Source organism: Temnothorax americanus, unplaced genomic scaffold (assembly GCF_048541705.1).
Source record: "Temnothorax americanus isolate GAGA-0224 unplaced genomic scaffold, ASM4854170v1 Scaffold2, whole genome shotgun sequence".
NCBI lineage: Eukaryota > Metazoa > Arthropoda > Insecta > Hymenoptera > Formicidae > Temnothorax > Temnothorax americanus.
The window spans coordinates 9,691,666-9,710,286 of NW_027509338.1; the positions used below are offsets into that span (position 1 = coordinate 9,691,666).

The following is an 18,621-nucleotide window of genomic DNA, read 5'->3' on the forward strand; positions in this document are numbered from 1 at the left end:
CTTCCCCGCATTCGAGAGAACACGTGCTCCTCGTGTTCTCTCGCGTAAGCTCGCTGCTTATGGAACTGTACTTATATAATTTCGGCATGCAGCCCTCGAGGAAAACCCATTTCGGTAATTCTATAATTCGGGACGGAAGAATCTAATTTCATGTGTCGAATTGTAAATACATCGTGAACAGAAGGGGGGAAAAAAGTGTTACGTTGCCCTGATCTCACATTACGGCTACGTATCGACGCATGTGCAGTTAGGCCGTTGCGCCACAATTTTCTCATTTTCAAGCGTGTCATCTTTCCGTTCTGCACATCATAATTTAATGTCGCCGCATCCACTAATGAGCAATTGTAGAATTTCGCTTCTAAATGAATTCCGCGGTGAATTGTGAACTCTCCGAAATGGGCTCGACGATAGTCACTGCCAGAATCAAGATATCAAGGCGTATATTGCGAAGATGAGTAGTAACATATTTTATAAATTTATTCACATGATTTAAATAAAATCAAAAGTATACAGTTAAGTCTCACGTCACATGCGCAGACGCTCGCGCGAGCGCATGCCTCGCGCTTTTGTTTCTCTCACTCTTCGATTCTTACCTTCTCTTTCACGCAGCGAATTGTATCTTACATGAGGCGCGGCGATAAAGATGAGTGTATTATACTCAATATACATATTTACATATCGTACACAATCATCTCTCCCCTTCCTTCTCTCCCTCTCTCATACATTCGCATTTTCTCTTTCTTGTTCTTTCTCTCCCGCGGACATATAAAATTACAAAAAATCATCTACCTATAAGTCGAGAATTTCAGAGTCGAAGCCTAGCATCATGATCCTATTACGCGGTGAGGACGTCGAAATGCGACGGGTGTCTGTTACACGTATATATATGTACAATGTACATACGTACACGAACGCATACTGCGCGATAAAGAGCGTTATTTACACGGATTCGTCGTAAGTAGGAAGTATTTACACGAGGGTGAAATCGCCGCCGCGAAAGGGACAGTCTGACGATTCGCGCGCGATCGCGCGAACTTTGAGATCTTTGAGTGCGCTCGCCGAAAAGTCATCGAATGAGGTAAACAGAGTTCACAGAGGTGTACAGAGAGTCTCGGGTCCCTTTGGTTTTAATAATGGTTGATTCTTCGAATTAATTTCGAGTCGAGAGTATTTAGGGAGATTACAATCTATTTTTGATATTCGATCCTAAATAAAGCTCGCCCGAAAGAAATCTCCTTGAATCGAGGATAAGATAACGCAAAGGGTTCGTTCTTGAAGTCAAACGCTAAATAGATAATTAAATATTTTTTACAAAGAAATCGCGAAAATGTAATTTAAAAAATTATTACAAATTTTCGTTAATATTTTTGTTAAAGACAAATCAGTTCTGTATATTAACGGGATCTAGGACATTCTGTATACCCGAACAAAATATATTTTCGCAAGAGACTATTCAGAAATTTGTAATTATACCGAGGGTGCGCACCCCGATAAGAGGGTAGATGACAAGGGGGTAGGCCGAAAGACTTATTACACATCAAGCACACAGAGCGAAGGAAGACGGATGGAAATAACGAAGACAGAAATAACAAAGAAAGAAAAAAAAAGAAAAAAAAACAAGAAGGAAACATCGATCACATTCCAGCGACAGAAAAAAATCGAAATTTTCGTTGAGCAAAAAAAGAAACCCGTGCTATCATTATCGCAACAGACATCCCCAAAGTCTCCAAAGATAATCATGATATGCGAATACGTCCCTCGTTCTTTGCGACGACGTCTCTGAACTATGTACACGAATCTCGCGGGGGTTCGTGGCTGGGCACGCGCGCAACGTCTTCGAAAAATCACAGTCCATCGAAGTCACCGACCGTGCGTCACGTGGACGAGCACGGGACCAAGCACAACCTTTTGGGAACGAGCTACTACCGCCGCTCGTCGTTATCGCAGTTGGGTCGACGGCACCACGATCCCATGGGTACGCGGGGATATCGGGGTCGGTCGCAGGGAGCTAAACCAGGTAGGCCTGTCCGGAGGTGGGTGGGGGCGGCGGGGGTGGCGGTTGCTGCTGTCTCCAGGCGGTCCTCTCGAGGGTGGAGTAGTCCGAGTCGATGGACGAGTAGATGTGCTCGGACAGCGGTCTCCTGTGGTCCTCGCCAACGCCGCAGTTGGCGGTGTTTGTGGTGGCGACAGTGGTCGTGACGAAATTATTGGCCGGCACCGCGTCCCGGTAAGCGTGATTGACGGTTAACCTGGGCTGCGCTGGCGACGATGGCGGCGGCGGCTGCGGCTGCTGTTGTTGCTGTTGCTGCGGCAGCATCGGGGGAAGCGGGGCACCGCCGCACGAATAGGCGGGTGGAGCGTGTTGCGGCATCAGCGCCGACGAAGCGTCTTTAAAGAGCGCGGCGCGTTGGCCGCCACGCAGCGTCGACATCCCGGTTTTCTCGAGACCGCCGACACCGCCGTCCAGCGTGTAGGTGTTGATATTGCGTTTGTAGACCAGCGGCGAGGATTTGCTCTCGATAGATATGTCACCGACAGCGGTGGTAGTGGTGGTAGTACCAGCGGCAATGATCGCAGTTGTCGCGGACGACGGTATGGCGTGTCTCAATCGTTCCCAGAACCTCTTCTCGCCCCACGTGAGTACGAGCGCCGCCGTTCTCAGATAAGGCCGCAGCTCGGGATCGCGTTCGACCTCGGTGCCAACGTGGCCGGCTTGGATGACGATCAGCTGGGAGGCACGACCGCGCAACGCCTCGTGCAGCGCTGCGCGGAACTCGAAGCGCGACCATTCGGTTCGAAGGAAATCACGGGTAAGCACAATCAGCACGCGTCGCGACGCGTCCACCGCCTCGAGGACGGCCGGTGCGGGCGCGGAGGCGCGCAACACGCAAGGCAAGTCCCGATGATGAAGGCAGAGTCTTAGACCGGCCGCGCCGTGCTCCAGTTCGACCGCCAACGAGTGCGAGACAAAGTCCTCGTCGTTCGGACTGTAACACACGTAACAATCGTAGAGACGATCGCGATCGGCGTCGCGGCAACCCGCGGTCATCGCGGCCGCGGGACCCATGCTCGCCGTCGTCGCAGCCTTGCCCGATTTCGTACGCAAGAATCGCAATCCGTACTTGGAGTAGGCCCAGGCACCGACCGGTTCGCGGAACACGAAAGCGAGTACTATGATCACCAAGAGAACGATAATAGCCGAGAGAGTGGCAGCTACCAACGGCAAATAGTCCGACACCATGATACTCTCGATGACACCGCCTTGAGCAAAATAGTCCGAGCAGGCAGTCTCGTTGACATTTAAACGACGCCGGTAAGACGGCCTGGCGTCACCCCCATAGTAACACCACACGTCGCCAGCGTCGATAACCTTGTGCGCATTGTCCGACACCCACGAAGATAATTCCTGCAAAAACTTACAGCGACACGACCACGGGTTGCCACCGAGCGACAGTTGGACCAATCGAGCGTTCAAGGTGACTTGCCACACTGGGAAGGTTACCAACCGATTGCCGTGCAATCCGAGGATCTCGAGCGAGCGTAGCGGCAGGAACGTCAAATTACCGATGAAGCCGATCGCGTTGTTCTGCAAATAGAGCTCGCGCAGGTGCGACAATCGCTCAAACTCGAAACCTTTGAGTTCGCGTATCCGATTGTCCTCGAGATGCAGGATCCGCAAGTTGTTGAGGCCGTTGAAGGTGCGATTCTGAATAGACTCGATGCCACTGGCGTTCACGTACAGCACGCGCATGTTTTTACGGCCGATAAACACGTGGTTCTGCAACTCTCGCAACACGTTCCCGTCGAGATAGACCTCGGTGGCGTCCATCGGTATCCTACGCGGGATTTCTTCGACCCCGAGACCCGAGCAATCGACCGCGTTGGTGTTCCACGTACGGTCATTGTAACACTTGCAGCCGGCCGGACAGGTCATCTCGCAGTCGCAGGCGTCGAAGTCGCAGCAATGGCAGAGAGCAAAACAATGCGCCTCGTAACGGCAGAGGAATTGCTCCGAGCGCGCGGTCGAGGCAGGAACGACGGCGACTCCCCGCGGCCCGGAGGTACGGCACATGACATTGTCGAGATCCATGACGCGTGGATATTCCCTCGTCGAGGTTTGGTTATTGACGGCCGGAAGCCAGTCCATCGAGCAGTTGCAATCGAAGGGGTTGCCGCCGATGTAGAACTCCGGCAGCGGTTTGTTTTCCGGCACCTTGGTCAGCAGCAGCGACGTCAATTCCATCGTCTCGATCATGTTCGCGTACATGTCGACCCGGGTGAGATTAACTTTGTCGGCGAACGTGTTCGATCGCACGGTGGTGATATAGTTATCGTTGACGAACAATAGCTCCACGCTATCCGGCACGGACAACGGCGAGAGCTCGGTGACGCGATTGTGACTGGCGTCCAAAGTCTTCACCTTCGAGTCGCGAATTTTGTAATAGTTACCGAGACTTTCGATAAAGTTGCCGTGGATGTCGAGCCATTTGAGATTAACGGGTACGAAGGCGTAATCGAACCATTCTATGTGATTTTCCGATAAATTCAGCAGCAGGAGACTGGTGACGCTGGTAAATACACCGTTGATGTCCGACAAAAAATTGCCGTCCAAGCGAATGGCCTCCAACTTGGTGTTGCGATCGAACGCGTGCCTTTCCACGTGTCGCACTTTATTCCGGGCCAGATTGAGTATCTGCAAATTCGGCAGGTCCCAGAGCATACCGTGCGTAAGATTGCCGACGTCGTTGCCGATCAGACGTAGACCGGTGAGCTGATGAAGATTACGGAAGGAACCGTTGTGGAACTCGCCGATGTGGTTCTCGCCCAGGTCGAGGGTCTTCAGGAAGGCGAGGTCGCGCAACGCGTCCGGCACGGCGGTGAGCTCGTTGCCGCTGAGATCCAGTTCCTTGAGATCGGAACAATTGCGAAACGCCATCGCGTCGATGCTCGAAATCGAGTTCCCGGACATGGTCAGACGATTCAGCACAAACAGACCGTTGAAGAGCTGCGCTCCGACAGCGTGGAGCTTGTTGTCGGAAAGTTCGAGCGTATGGAGATTGTAGAGCGGCAGGAAGGCGTTGCTCTCGATACGATCGATCGAATTGTTGCGTAGATCGAGGATCTGCAGGAAGAACAGGTCCTTGAACATACGCGCGTCGATGTGCGTCAGCTGGTTGTACGAGAGGTCGAGCACGATCAAGCGGATCAGACCGAGAAAAGTGGTCTCGTCAACGCGATCGCTGCCAAGGCGGTTGTCGGCGAGATTCAGGACCAGCAGCTGCTCCAGCTGGGTGAACACGCCCCGCGGCAGATCTCGTAGGCCATTGTGCGCCAGGTGTATCTCCCGCAAGTCGCGCGTGGTTTCGAACAAATCCTCGGGTAACGAGTCCAAGGCGTTGTGGCTGGCGTTAAACGTACGCAGTACGGTGAGTCCGCGCAGAGCGTTCCTGCCGATCTCGGTAATCGCGTTGCGCTGCAGGTGTAACTCTTGCAGCTGCCGTAAGCCCACCAGCGGTCCGTCGTCGAACAATCGCCGTAGTTCGTTGCGCGACAGATCGAGGATTCGGATATCCGCGCGGCAGGATCCGTCGTTGACGTCGGCGCGCACCGTCAGGCCGACGTCGTCGACGTCCCGTATACGATTGCCGGTGAGATTGAGGGTCTGCAGGTTGTCCAGCTCGCAGAGCAGCCTGGGCGGCAGCGCCGGCACGTTGCTCTCGACGATCTCCAGCGTGTGAAGCTCGCGTAGGCCCCGGAGCGAGCTCGGCGCGAATTCCAGATACCTCGCGGCACCCCAAGCGGCGTTGAACGTCCGTACGACGAGCCGCTTGAGATCCGGCAGCGATTGAAACGCGTCCTCCGGGACACGCAGCACCTTGCAACCGTGCACGTGCAACTCGTGCAAGCCAGCCAGCCGCTGCCAGCTTTGCGCGTTGAAGCTGCTCTCGAAGTGATGTACGTCGCTGCAGCGGATCCGTAGCTTGAGAGCGCCGTCGAGGGACGGCGCCAGAGCGACGATTGCCGTAGGATCCAGCACGCGAAGGGCGCAGTCCGCCGAGCGGGTGTCGTTGCCAGCCTCGTTGGTCCACCGGCAGGCGGCCGCGGCCGGGCCAGGGTGCGTCGACGTCAGCAACAACAGCAACAGCGTCACCGCGAACGGGCGACGGAACGGGGTGGTCGCGTTCGCCGTTGTCACCGTCGACGTCGACGTCGACGTCGAGGATCCTCCCGACGATGTCGTCGACCACAACGACGCCGTCAACGACATCGTCGCCGCCGCCGTTGTCGTCGTTGTCGCGACGACACCACCCCTCGCCGTCGTCGTGTCGCGCCGCATTTTCACGAAGAGCGGCCCACCCCTTTCGCTCTCGACGTCAACGTCGAGTCGCGCGTGTCGGGGCAACGGCGGCGACGGCGACGACGGCAACGGCGACGAGACGGTCACCACGACGACGCTCTCTTCGGCAATCTTGGGGTAACGAGCGGCCCTCCCCCTTCTTCTTTTTTCATTCGCGCAACGCACGTCGCACGCGCGTAACACGGGCGGCGCACACAGACTCGCGGCGCGGCGACGACGACGGCAACAACGGGGAGGACGAGGAGGCCGACGACGACGACGACACGCGCACGCACGCCACATACACACGCGCGGGGCTGCTCCACGGAAGAGGGAAAGAGAACACACGCGCGCGCGCGCGCGCGCGCACGCTCACGCACCTCGTATCACGTATCAAACGCGGAGCGGCCCATTTCCCTCGCCCTTTATCCGCGGGCTGGCCCGGCTGGCCACCGGTCGCGAGCCACCCCGGAACGCCGCGGCACCGTTCACCCGCGCTTCCGCGAGCCCTCCGCGTAGATCGGCCGTTGTCCCGCGCGGCCCTCGCACCTCGCACAAATAAAGATACTCCTTTTTTTCAATCCTTATATCGGGTATGCGATTTCGCGAGATATCGAAGCGCGCGAATCCCGTTTTTTCACCCCGTCACAAAATCCTACCCCCGGATCGTATATCACGATTGTGCGCGAGACGGTGGGCCAGAACGCTCTTCGACGATCAACGAAAACAGTCCCGTACGAGCGCGAGCACTCGTGCTGCACCGTCGCGCGCGCACTCGCCTCGCATCGAGCACCAGCACTGAACCCGTGAGCGGCGAGCGGGCGAGCGCCTGAGCAGCGCGCATCATCGGCATTCCCGACCGTTGCCCGTTGCCGTCCCCGGTCCCCGTCCCCGGTTTCCCCCGCCCCCCGGAGGTTCTAGAGGGCACCACTCTCCTGTAACCGCGAGGGTAGTCGAGCACAGATCGGCGCCGGCGGCGACGTACTACCGGATAGGGTTGCGGGAAACTCGTTCTGGAACGGTCGTTCAAAATACGATCGTTACTTTCGATTTTATACGTAAAGAGGATCACTTATTTCACGGTTTTTTTTTTTTTTTATTTGAAAAATATCTTTCAAACGGAACGGAATTCTAGCTTTATCAAATTTGAGAAACATGTCTTTCGGATAGATCGCGGAAAGCAGACTGACGTCGCTATAATTTAGGTCAAATAAATGTATTTTTATTTGAAATCATCTAAATAACGTAATAATGATATTTTTATGGCGTACGTACAAAATTCACAACAGAAAAGTTAAATACAATGAGTATGAAGAACAGAGAGATAAGACGTGGCAAGGGGGGGGGGGTTGCCGCTAACATATAAAATATATAAACGGAACATAAAAATACATTTTCCATAAAATATTTTTAAGCTGCTTTTTTAACATAAAAAGGCTAAAGTGGGAAAAATTGCACGAAACATTTCGCGTAACACACGGCGTGCTTTTCGATCCCCTTTTCATCCCTCAATGCCTCAATTTGTCCAGGATACTGTACTCAAGTTACGCAATAGGTCCGTTCTCGATTTGCGCAAGCTTCTCCCTCTCCCACTCAAATTTTCAGCTCTAGGGAATGCAACTAACGGTGCACCTTATTCTTGCACTTCTAGCGTTTCCTGCATCTGAGAATATATTTATTAGATTTTGACAAATGAAATATCGTAGATCAATGAATTTCCTCACTTCCGTAATTTTCACCTCGTCTCAAAATCACGATCGATCCTCTGAAACGAGATGGATACGTATATTCGAGCGTAGGAGAGAAAGTAGCGAAAAATACAAATGCAGAAAGTGCACGTAAAACGAACGAACTTGCAATCGTGGTCCACCATGTTCTAGGGATTATTCAGTCGGGACAATCTGGCAACTGCGCCGTTACCGTCGCCAGTACGCCAGTCGCCATCTTCACAGTCTTCAACTCTTCACCTTCGCACACTGGCACGCGGTCGTTGCTGGTTGCTGGTCGCTGTGGGCAGGCTGCAAGCTGCAGGTCGCTGCGAGTTCACCAGAGGCAGTGGGCACTCGTTCGGTTCGGCGGTAGTTTGCGTCGTGCGTCGTCTGTTCTCCGTCGTCTGTGCGAGACCGTGCGCAACGTTTCAAGGAGCACGAGGAACCCCGGAGGAGCTCCCGATACCCCAAAACTTTCGAGAGCCAAAATGAAGCCGGCTTGCGTGATCTGCGCGTTGCTGAGCGTCACGATCGGCACCACGCTGGTGCTGGCCGAAAACGGTGAGCTAAGCTAGATCTCGATATTTTGGCGCGTAGCGCGCAACGCCGAAGTGCCCGCCGCTCATGCGTACGTAATAACGGTGATAAGCGCGCGATAGCGGTCCGAAGGCAGCTGGAGTTTCCGCGTTCCGTGCGACGCCTACCCGCGTCGAATTACCCGATAGCGGCTCCCGAGCCCCGAGACTGGAGTTTCTCTCCGAGAGCGACGTTCGCGAAATTTATTCGCGAACTCACGTATTTCGTTCTCACGCGCGAGACGTAACGATCGGCGTTTCGCGCGCGGGAAATCCAGGAAGATAAAAGAATGAGAAGAAAAACATCGATCCATCGCACAGCGGTCCGGTGTACAACGTGTAGTAATGTCTCTTACGCGCGTTTCGACCTTCGTTGGACGACGGCGGCGGCGGTGGCGGTGGTGGTGGTCTCGAGCAGATTGCTATTGATCTCTTTCGCCGACCACCGCCGGCCGAATCTTGGCTACGATGAACGATGACGATCACACGCCCGACGATTTTAATGCTTCTCAGCGGCACACACATCCGCGCGGTCGCCGGCGAACGCGATCTTATTTTCTTCTTCCTATGTAATGGGAGCAGTGCTGCTCTAAAAACGGCCAGAGCGATCCGCTAGTCGTATAAGCAGCAAGCGACGTAATTACAAAGGTCGTTGTAGGCCTCGATAGGCGCCGACACGAGGTACCGATAGTTAAACAATACGGTAACAGTCGCGGTACTTTGAAAAATTTTTTTCTTCCGAACAAAAAACGGCCGAACACGATCGAGCTCGCCAACCGACCACGAGACGCGAGTCGACGGTCGACTTCGCAGCTAGATGAAGCCTATTCTACGATGGATGCAAAACGCAAAAACAGCCGGCGAACGATACGCGTACTAAACCGCGCTACTAGCGGTTGGAAGTTTACCGCGAAAAGATATACATTTTGCTCCCGTCTTGATACGCATTCTTATATTTTAACGCGCGCCCGCGAGAAACGAAAAGATATAACTCGACGCCCGAGATTATCCGAAAGCGTAGGAAAATTCAATAGAAATTATTTAACGTTTGAAATCGCAAAAGATAACGTCCGAAGAAATCTTAATATCATTGCAGAATGCAATTTGATGCGAATTTTACCTTTGCTTTGTACTTTTAAATACGAATATAATATTTTATTTTATATATATATATATATATATATATATATATATATATATATATATAAAATTTAGGAAACACTTTAAATAAATTATTTATTTTACTTATGGATGAGAGATGTGTAAAGAAATATTAGCTCATTATAAATAGAAATGTAAAATACTTTTTTTTACTTTATTGGGAGTCAGGAAAAATGAGTTGACTCTCTTATGTTTGAAATGTATAAAATCTTTATCTGTGCTAAAAGAAATAATATATGGGTTCTTCGTGCATTCAGGTATAGAGGCAAAGCCTGGACCGACGCAACCGTCTGAATCTATCGTTCCGCCAAATCTTGCAGCGGTATCGTCAAAGATCATCACTGATGCGACAACTGCTGAGCCATCGAACAATAATACACTTATACGCGAAACCACTCAGAATCCTAATATTACTGCACCTTCTCCTACAACTACCACTGCTAAACCTCCTACTCCACCTATCCCTACTAAATCTCCTACTACGCCTACTATTACTACGCCTGTACCTACCCCTAATCCCAAGCCTACCACTAGTAACGCTACTACTCCTACAACTACACCGACGTCACCAACAACAAGCCATATTCCTACATCTCCACCCTCTTCCGCAGCTGTACCCAGTACCACGGATGCATCGAAGACAACAGCTGTACCCCCTGCATCTAAGGATCGCCAGTTTGATGGTCTAAGCTTCTTTGGTACGTAATGTTATTCTGCTAGGTCGTTTCTATAGATTGATTAACATCGATAAGCGATAAAGTAAAAAATCCGTAAAGAAATTGTGTATTAAAATAATTAAAATGGCGCACATTGTAAATATTATAGAAAACATTTTTTTAGAAAATTTTCTTTCATCGTTAACTTTTTGCTGTGTTTCATTCATTAATGTAGCAAATGTTTACCGTCAAATATCGAAATAGCGTATATCTTCCTGTTACAGGTGGCTTTGTCTTTACTACGTGTCTGATGGCGATTGCTGCGTTTTCGTGGAAGTTCTACAGGCAGTGCAAAGAAGGCAACTATCGTACTCTGTGATAACGTGAAAGGCTATAACAAACTTTCGTCGAGTAAACGCAGTTGATCGAATTAAGAACTATGAATAATTATTTTATTTTAATAATATTGCGTATTTTTATAACGCAGTTAAGTGTTGCGTGGTTTAAGTGCTCTTAGTAATGTGATGTGCAACCACGAGTTCCGTTTTTCTCAATACATGTATATCTATATAATAGGGACAGAGGGGAGGGGGTTAAGTAATCGTATGTATTGGAAACGATGATGTTGTATTTATATGCGCGTTTTACCGATAGATGAAAGATTGTGACGAGTTGCGTGTCGTAGGTAGGAAGGCAGACGAGATAGGATGGAGGGAAGGGGAGAAAGGTAGGCGCGTTAACGAGAGCTAATGACCAATCAAACGTACATTCCGCGAGAGAGAAAAAGAGGGAGATCACAGTTCTTTAAACGCGCGTTATCCCACTTCTTATTAGCTTTCGCTGAAACTGCGACTGTCGGCAAGCTGTATTTTTTAATCTATGGTACGGTGTATAGTGTATACATTCCGCGGTAAAGTTACGTAAGATCTGATTTTTCTATGAGACGGGAGAGAGAAGAGAAAGTGTTAACACTTGAGAAACATTGGGCTCGACGCAGGTATCTTAGCGTGAAAACGGTACGATGCCGAAGCGAAATAAATCATCGAAACATTTGAATCTCAGACGGACGTGTCCCAAAGTATGACATCGACGCATCCGAGATGCGTTCTATAATATATAGAGTTAGAGCCGGACTGTTATTGAAAACGTAGTAGTCTGTTTAATTACACGATCGCGAGCGTATCGACTCTCTTCTTTGCCCTTATCGCTAGTTTTGTTTGCACGATATTTCTCCGGCAAGATCTGAGCAACGCGTGGATAATAGTATAAATATTTACGATATCATCAAAGTTAGTGTTCATTTTTTTTTATCCGATTTTGCGCTCCTTTTTTTTTACATATTTACTCAGCGTCGCCTGAATTTGCATTGTATATTTGCATACGATAACAGTTTTATTTCTTTGTAAGATAATTTCATTATTCTTGAGCGCGTTCAAGATATCGTCGATTATTTACGCGTTGCAATCGTAACCGCCGATGTCATAAAACTCTCTTTACACTTCTTAAAATGCTTATTCGTCAAATAGAATGCTTAAGTATCGAATAGTTCCTTTCTCACACGTTCGCCTAAGATAAATCAAATTACAAAAAATCAACTGAAAAATGTTTCACCTTTTTTTTTTAGCACATCGTCACGTGTCACATGAGCCACAGAATTTAATTAATTAACGGTTTTTTTTGTAGCTAGTATTGTGAAATAATATCTTAAATAGTACAATACTATGTATTAATTAAGCTTTAAGCGATATTCTAAGTAACGTGTCACATTTATTACAAAAAAGGCAAAAATTATGTTATATTTATGTGCAATATATAATCTCTTTCGGTTCGCCTTAGGTTACGTTATAGTACAATATTGAAATTCCAAAGACACAACACTGTGTTGTAATATTTCACGAGGCCCTCCTCTTCCTGATATCCTTATCGGCATTATCAGCAATATGTCATAATGGTTTTATTATCGCTTTAGTTGCGCGATGTTCGGATTTTACTTCATTATTCTTTACCGCGGAGGATTTCGAAAAAAAAATCTTAAATGATTTAAAAACAGTGTATCGCGAAAAGAATTCTGGAAATGCAGATCAATTGTAAAATATATACATATATCTCACCACGTCCGTAAAACTACGAATTAATCGAAAGATATCGAACAGCGGATAAATCTTTTTTTTTATAACTGCGAAAAAAACTCGTTTATCGCACGTAATTTCCCCGCAAAATGACGTCAGAACTATCTCGAAGCGCCGACGATGCGCGGAAGCGCCTCTTCCTCGTTCTCGTATCGCGAAAATAATAATCAATTGCCGCCGGGCCGAGGACCGCCGGCGTGTTTTGCCATTGGCATATCGCTCGCTGGCGCGATTTTAAATACAGGAATTTACCCTGTACAGAAAGGGTATTGATCGCATCGCGCCGCTGTTACATGTACTTGACACATATATTTCCGCTTTAAAACTAATACGCGGCTCAGAAACTCGCGACTCTAATTGTCGGTCCCCGCGCCGGGAGAGGAAAAAACCATTATCGTGTCGCACGAAGGTGCAAAGGGAGAAAAGAAAACTACGGGGATAAGGTGAAAGGAGCGGATCGATAACGAGTAAATCACGTACCACGGTATTGTGAATAAGGGATTTGTACTCGACAGAGAGAGGGAGAGAGAGAGATCTACAGTTTCATCGAGGCTGCAATGAGATATCCGATGCGGCAAACACGGCGCAGGACGAAGCCGTGTGATATTGCAGTCGATAAACTTGCTTGGCTTGGCCAAGCTGCAATAATTTACTCGCTGAGAGTATCTTCCGAGAAAACGGTTGTAGGATGTCCCGTTACCTCGCACCTATTTCGGAAAATTCCCGACGCGTCACGTTTAGTATGAAACGGAAAACATTTGTATATTCTGAAAAAACCATTTTATAATACTTTATATAATAAAATATATAATTGACCTACGATATATAGTAGAATACAATCAAACTATCACACGTATAAAATAAAATACAATCAAATTAAAGACATATGATTAGCTGCTATAACTAGATTATGATATGTGATAAATATATAACGGGACTACGAGATACATTAAAATACACACAATCAGATTATAATATATAATAAAATATTATACATGATCAAGTTTTACGAGCGACGAACCATGCCGAACTTTGTGGAAGCCACATGTGCTCTCATTCCCGTTTCATCTTGCGCATATTGAGCGTGCGAGTGTTGCGGCGTAACGTTCCCAGAGATGAGATAGAGCGGCGGAAAACCAGATAAGAAAAACACATACGCGTAAGAAAAGAGATCACGGCGAGACGAGCGTGACGTAATAAAAAAAAGACCTGCGTGACGTCGTCTGGCGAAAACATGTAGAGTCAGGAACGGTTATTTGAGTCAGTCAAAGAAAAAAAATCAGATAAATTTTTCAAGACATCTAAAAATCTTGGAAACTGAGGAAGAGGAAAACAAGTAAAAACACCGAATCGGCTTTAATAATAAAAATTAATAAATTAATACAGTGTATATAATAAGAGTCCTATGATTTAAATACCTACTTAAAAAATTCTTTCCTATCTTATACTGTAAGTCGTTTCAAAATGTGAACTCTTTCGCAAAAGTGGCTGGAGAATATTATTAGAGGAAAATAAGAGAAATATAAAAGAAATAAAACCTGAAGGAAGCTGAGATTAAAACTTGATTTTCTGGAAAAGATATATTAATAAGTTTCATCGGGGAACTACGAATCTAGGATTTTGAAATTTGGATAATAAGTTCCATAAATAATTATTGCAAATTAGGCGTAAAATTTACCAAAATCCACACTTAAACCTTCAAAAATATTTTTAATCCTAGAACTACAGACATATTTTTTTGTACGCGTGGATATCAACAAGCTGGGTCGCTCAGATCCAATCGAATTTTATATATCACTCAGGTAAAAACGGATCTTATTTTCCGATAAATTTTTTTTTAAAGGAGGATACTAAACGTAGAGTACGAGAGAAAGATACAAGTCTGTTTTTTACATTGCAAAATAAAGTAAGTTTTAAACAAAGAAGATTCCAAGAATGTCAGCGAATTGAAATTTTCGCCGAGTTTCATAAACTCATGTTCGGTTATGAGAAGAGGACCTTACATCAAATTGTTGCGATAATCAGTACGTGAAAGCAGACATGGGAAACTTGAAACGCCCTTTCATGTACTAAGTTTGCGAATAAATAACAAAATTATATTCCTTAATTAATTTCAATTAGACTTTTCACAAAATTTGTGAATTTAAGGCTCGTTGTGTTACGAAGATATACAGTGCAGTTAAAAATAAATTGCGAAAAGCGATAATCTCTCACACTTTCGCAAAGATAAAATCAATGCCCAGTTGGTCAACCGATCATTAAACAGTAACATGATAAAGGTGTGGCGTCCAATATTGCATCTAACTGGATAATTGCATAATTATATATAACTGTTTGACGATACACGGATGTAATAAACCGAAATATCCTTATCTCATCTCGCTTCTCTCTCTTTGGCGAGATATCACGAACGTCAATTATCAAAATACCTTTCGTCTTACTCATTTTTTTGCGCAGTGCGTACGTTAACTGGCATTTTCTTTTCGCTATATAAATTTTACTTCCTCGTGCGCTTATCAGCTCGCGTTCAGGGCCGGCGCAACAATTCGCAGAAAAATTCTAAAAGAAAGTCGTGAGGAGAGAGAGAAAGAGAGGGAGGTCATTACTTACGTCAGCTTTTCAATTTGCAACGCACGTGTTTTCGCACCTGAGAGTCTTAAATTGAGACTCCATTGAAAATTACGAGAGATCTATACTGGAGATACGGAAAATCAATTTGGAATATTGTTGTTGCGTCACACTTACTCGCATATACGTGTTTTCCCGAAAGAAATATCGACTTCGTGTCGGGCAAGGAATATGTGCCGTAAAAAGGTGTAAAATTACGTATACAAGTATATAAAAATCACACGATATATAACGGAAATGTAATGTGCTTGCGTTACAAATTGTACGATTTTTACACGTGTCGTTCTCTCGCAATTTTACATACTTTTTTTTTATATCGCATTAGATGAAATGTCCAACGGTTTTATAACACCCTATATAACTCGCCGACGTGTAACGATCGACGATCGCGAAACGGGAAAAGAATAAGCTCGCCAGAGCGTGATATGCCCTTACTCCTTTCACCGAGAGCCTGTGCTCCGCGGCCCACTATTTATACCTCGGTGGAATTTCTCAGGATATCAACACGGAATTATTACGTATCGCACGATTACGAGCTGCGGACGATAAACGTGCACACGGAGTCGCGGATGTATACGCCGCGCCCGTTTCGACGGTGCAAAAGAGCGATACGGGTTTAACGGCGCGCGCCGCGGGTCTTTATCAGGTCTGAAAGCGAGCTCCGTTTCGCGAAAAAAAAATAACGCAGATTATTTCTAGGCTTCAAGAGGCTTTATTTCAGCATGTACTGTTAAAAAAATTGAATTATATTTAACAACAAGCGTATACAAATCATACGATTCATAACGGTGCATATTTCGCGCGTGATTTTATTCTTGTTATTCGTATAATTTTACTTTCTTTTTACTGTGCTTTGTCTCAGCATACACTGTATAAAATTGTATGAACAGCGAGTATGAAAGTCATACAATTTATAATAGAAATATAAACAAATTGTATAATTTTATTTGTCGTTTATGTAATTTTTTATATTTTTATATGGCACGTTTCTTATATCAACTATTTTATATATACATATGTGTGTGTGCGTGCGCGCGCGTGTTTGTGTGTGTGTGTGTAATAGTTAATCTTTTTAATAAAACATTTTTTATCGTGCAATATGACGCACGTAGATTTTTATCTAGTTTTAAATAACTACTTTATATGAGATTTGCGTTATAACAAGAAATGATATAAACATTGCATCTTATTACGTATCGTGCTTGTATATTGCAATATGTATATGGAAACGCTGTGTATGTGTAGCGTGACACGCTATAAAGTTCACTCGATGTTTGCAAAGTCCCTTAATTCCATTCAACTAAACTCCATTTAAACTCAAGTGAATTTAATTTACTCTTTTCATATGTTGAATTTTAATCGCGTTTATACAATTATCAAAATATTCTATGTCAAATATTAAGAGAGACCGACAATGAGAAAGACGTTTCAAACTATTATTAACCGGTTATTGCGATAAATATTACCACATGTCTCAGTGGTCGAATTGGTACGACACCCTTCACGGAATGAGGGATGTTCCAGGTTCGAATCCTGGCTGAGGTAATATTTTTTGCAATAAATTCTTTACAGTTTTTAGATAATTAAAATCGCGTCGATTTAATTCCGGGGAAAAAAAGGTTTTTAATGTTACAATAACGATAGTTGTGTTTCAAGCGTTTCAAGTCCGACTGTGATCGACGCGCAGTAATAAGTTGAAATATATATATGTATATGTATTATACAATAATACATATACACGGAAATTAATATTGAGCTGCCTAAGATCTAAGCTTAGACCGAAAACGGCTTGTATTCTTATAGCTGATTGTGTATCATGGCGGTCTTGTTTTTTCAATGTTTTCTCTTATTATTTCAGATTCGTTGTTAAGATTATTTAATTCGCAGTTCATTACCATTTAATTCGCCACGATCCAGGTCGTTACGTCAAATTACGGTCACCCTCGAAACTTTCGGACGAAAGTTGAATCTGTAGCTCGATTGGTTGTCGTTCATTAAGAGTCACATCCGTCGCTCGCGGATCAATCGCCGTACAAATTTCAAAGTAATTAACGCACTGAGGAGGGGAGGACAATGCGTGTTTGTCACATTCGTGAGTCGGGGGTACTTATCGCCGCAGGCCGTTAATAAGAGAGCGCATTCCCTCGTATATATATATCTCCGCCTTTTCTTTCTATTCCCATCTTATCCTTTTACCGTATCATTTCTCTTGCCCGTGCCCTTCCTCACGGTTATCGGCCCAGAACCCTTATTCCCTTCTCTCGTATATCTCTTTCTCTTTATAGCTCTCCTCTTGCTCGACCCATCCTCGGTCTCCTAAGCACGTCCCACCTCTTCGTCCCTTCCACCCCGCGGTATTAAAAAATTTAATATAATAAAAAGAGGCAAAGGATCGTGCTTCCCTTGGGAAACCTTACAGCACTTGGTTCTGTATCAAAAAGAATCGTTAGGCCTTGCACGTGGTGCGTTAAAAAAATGTCATGTAAATGCACGATCATGTTTCTGTGCTATCGCGCTAAAAATTTTAACGGGGAAAAATCGTGGCGTCTAATTTTGATCGTGATCGATATATTATATATATCGCGACTTTATTTATCCGTCACGTTTGTGAGGTGTAAATTTAAATCCACTGAGACAGTGCACGCGACGTGAGTCCAGAGATTAGCACGCGCGATGCAGGTGCTTATATACAAATGCTATATATATCTACCCTCTCCTATCCTTAGATACATTTTGGTCGCTTTGAATCTCGAGTAAATCCCTGCCTGTTGGTTATACATGTCTATGTCGAGGGCAAGATTACCTCTCTTCTGTCGTCACCCGGGTGACACGCGGGTTGCTGTCCGGGGAGTAACGCAGCAGCCGCTCTCGCGAGCAAAGAACGCGCGCTCTTGGGGTTGATGCAAGGCGGGATGAAAACGTGGCCGATCGATCGACGCGCCCGGCGCTCGCGAGCTCACGAATGACCACGCGTGCGGCACGTCACGGGAGAGGGAGAGAGAGAGAGAGAGAGAGAAAGAGAGAGAGAGAGAGAGAGAGAGAGAGAGAGAGAGAGAGAGAGAGAGAGAGAGAGAGAGAGAGAGAGAGAGAGAGAGAGGATGCCGAGGTGCCTGGATGCTGGGAGGCACCGAAAAGAGGTAGGCCTCGCGACGCCGCTAACGTCTTCGATCGCGAGGCGATCGTTCGCCACCTCTTCATCCCTTCACCTCTTTCTCTCTTCATATGTCCTCCTCTTTCTCTTATCCTCTCTCTCTCTCTCTCTCTTGCTTCCGCTCTTTCCGTCTCACCCCGCCGGATCGAGGATGCGAGAACGCGCGCGGGTCGTAATCTCCCCGTGTGGTCCACGCGCGCGCGAAGAGAGAGAGAAAGGGGGAAGGAGAAAGAGAGTGCGCGGCGCTCCGCTCCGCCGCGAGGTCCAGATTCCGG

At 46.7% G+C, this 18,621-nt stretch overlaps 2 protein-coding genes across 3 annotated transcripts; one reads left to right on the forward strand and one right to left on the reverse strand.

Annotated features, from left to right (window-relative positions):
* Positions 1-459: 459 nt before the first annotated feature.
* Positions 460-8,324, reverse strand: Toll-7 (Toll-like receptor 7). Of its 2 annotated transcripts, none has more exons than XM_077405749.1 (3): positions 8,191-8,324; positions 8,077-8,102; positions 460-8,000 (listed from the first exon to the last, which is right to left on the reverse strand). In XM_077405749.1, the coding sequence occupies exon 3, from the start codon at positions 6,638-6,640 to the stop codon at positions 2,009-2,011; it is 4,632 nt and encodes a 1,543-aa protein (XP_077261875.1). In that variant the 5' UTR covers positions 6,641-8,000; positions 8,077-8,102; positions 8,191-8,324; the 3' UTR covers positions 460-2,008. The 2 variants fall into 2 exon arrangements, with proteins under 2 accessions (XP_077261875.1, XP_077261874.1); XM_077405748.1 differs by having other exon boundaries at positions 8,062-8,102.
* Positions 8,304-12,313, forward strand: LOC143897254 (uncharacterized). Its single transcript, XM_077405750.1, has 3 exons — positions 8,304-8,607; positions 10,040-10,480; positions 10,723-12,313. Exons 1-3 carry the CDS (start codon positions 8,535-8,537, stop codon positions 10,815-10,817), a joined length of 609 nt encoding a protein of 202 aa, XP_077261876.1. The 5' UTR covers positions 8,304-8,534; the 3' UTR covers positions 10,818-12,313.
* Positions 12,314-18,621: the final 6,308 nt, after the last annotated feature.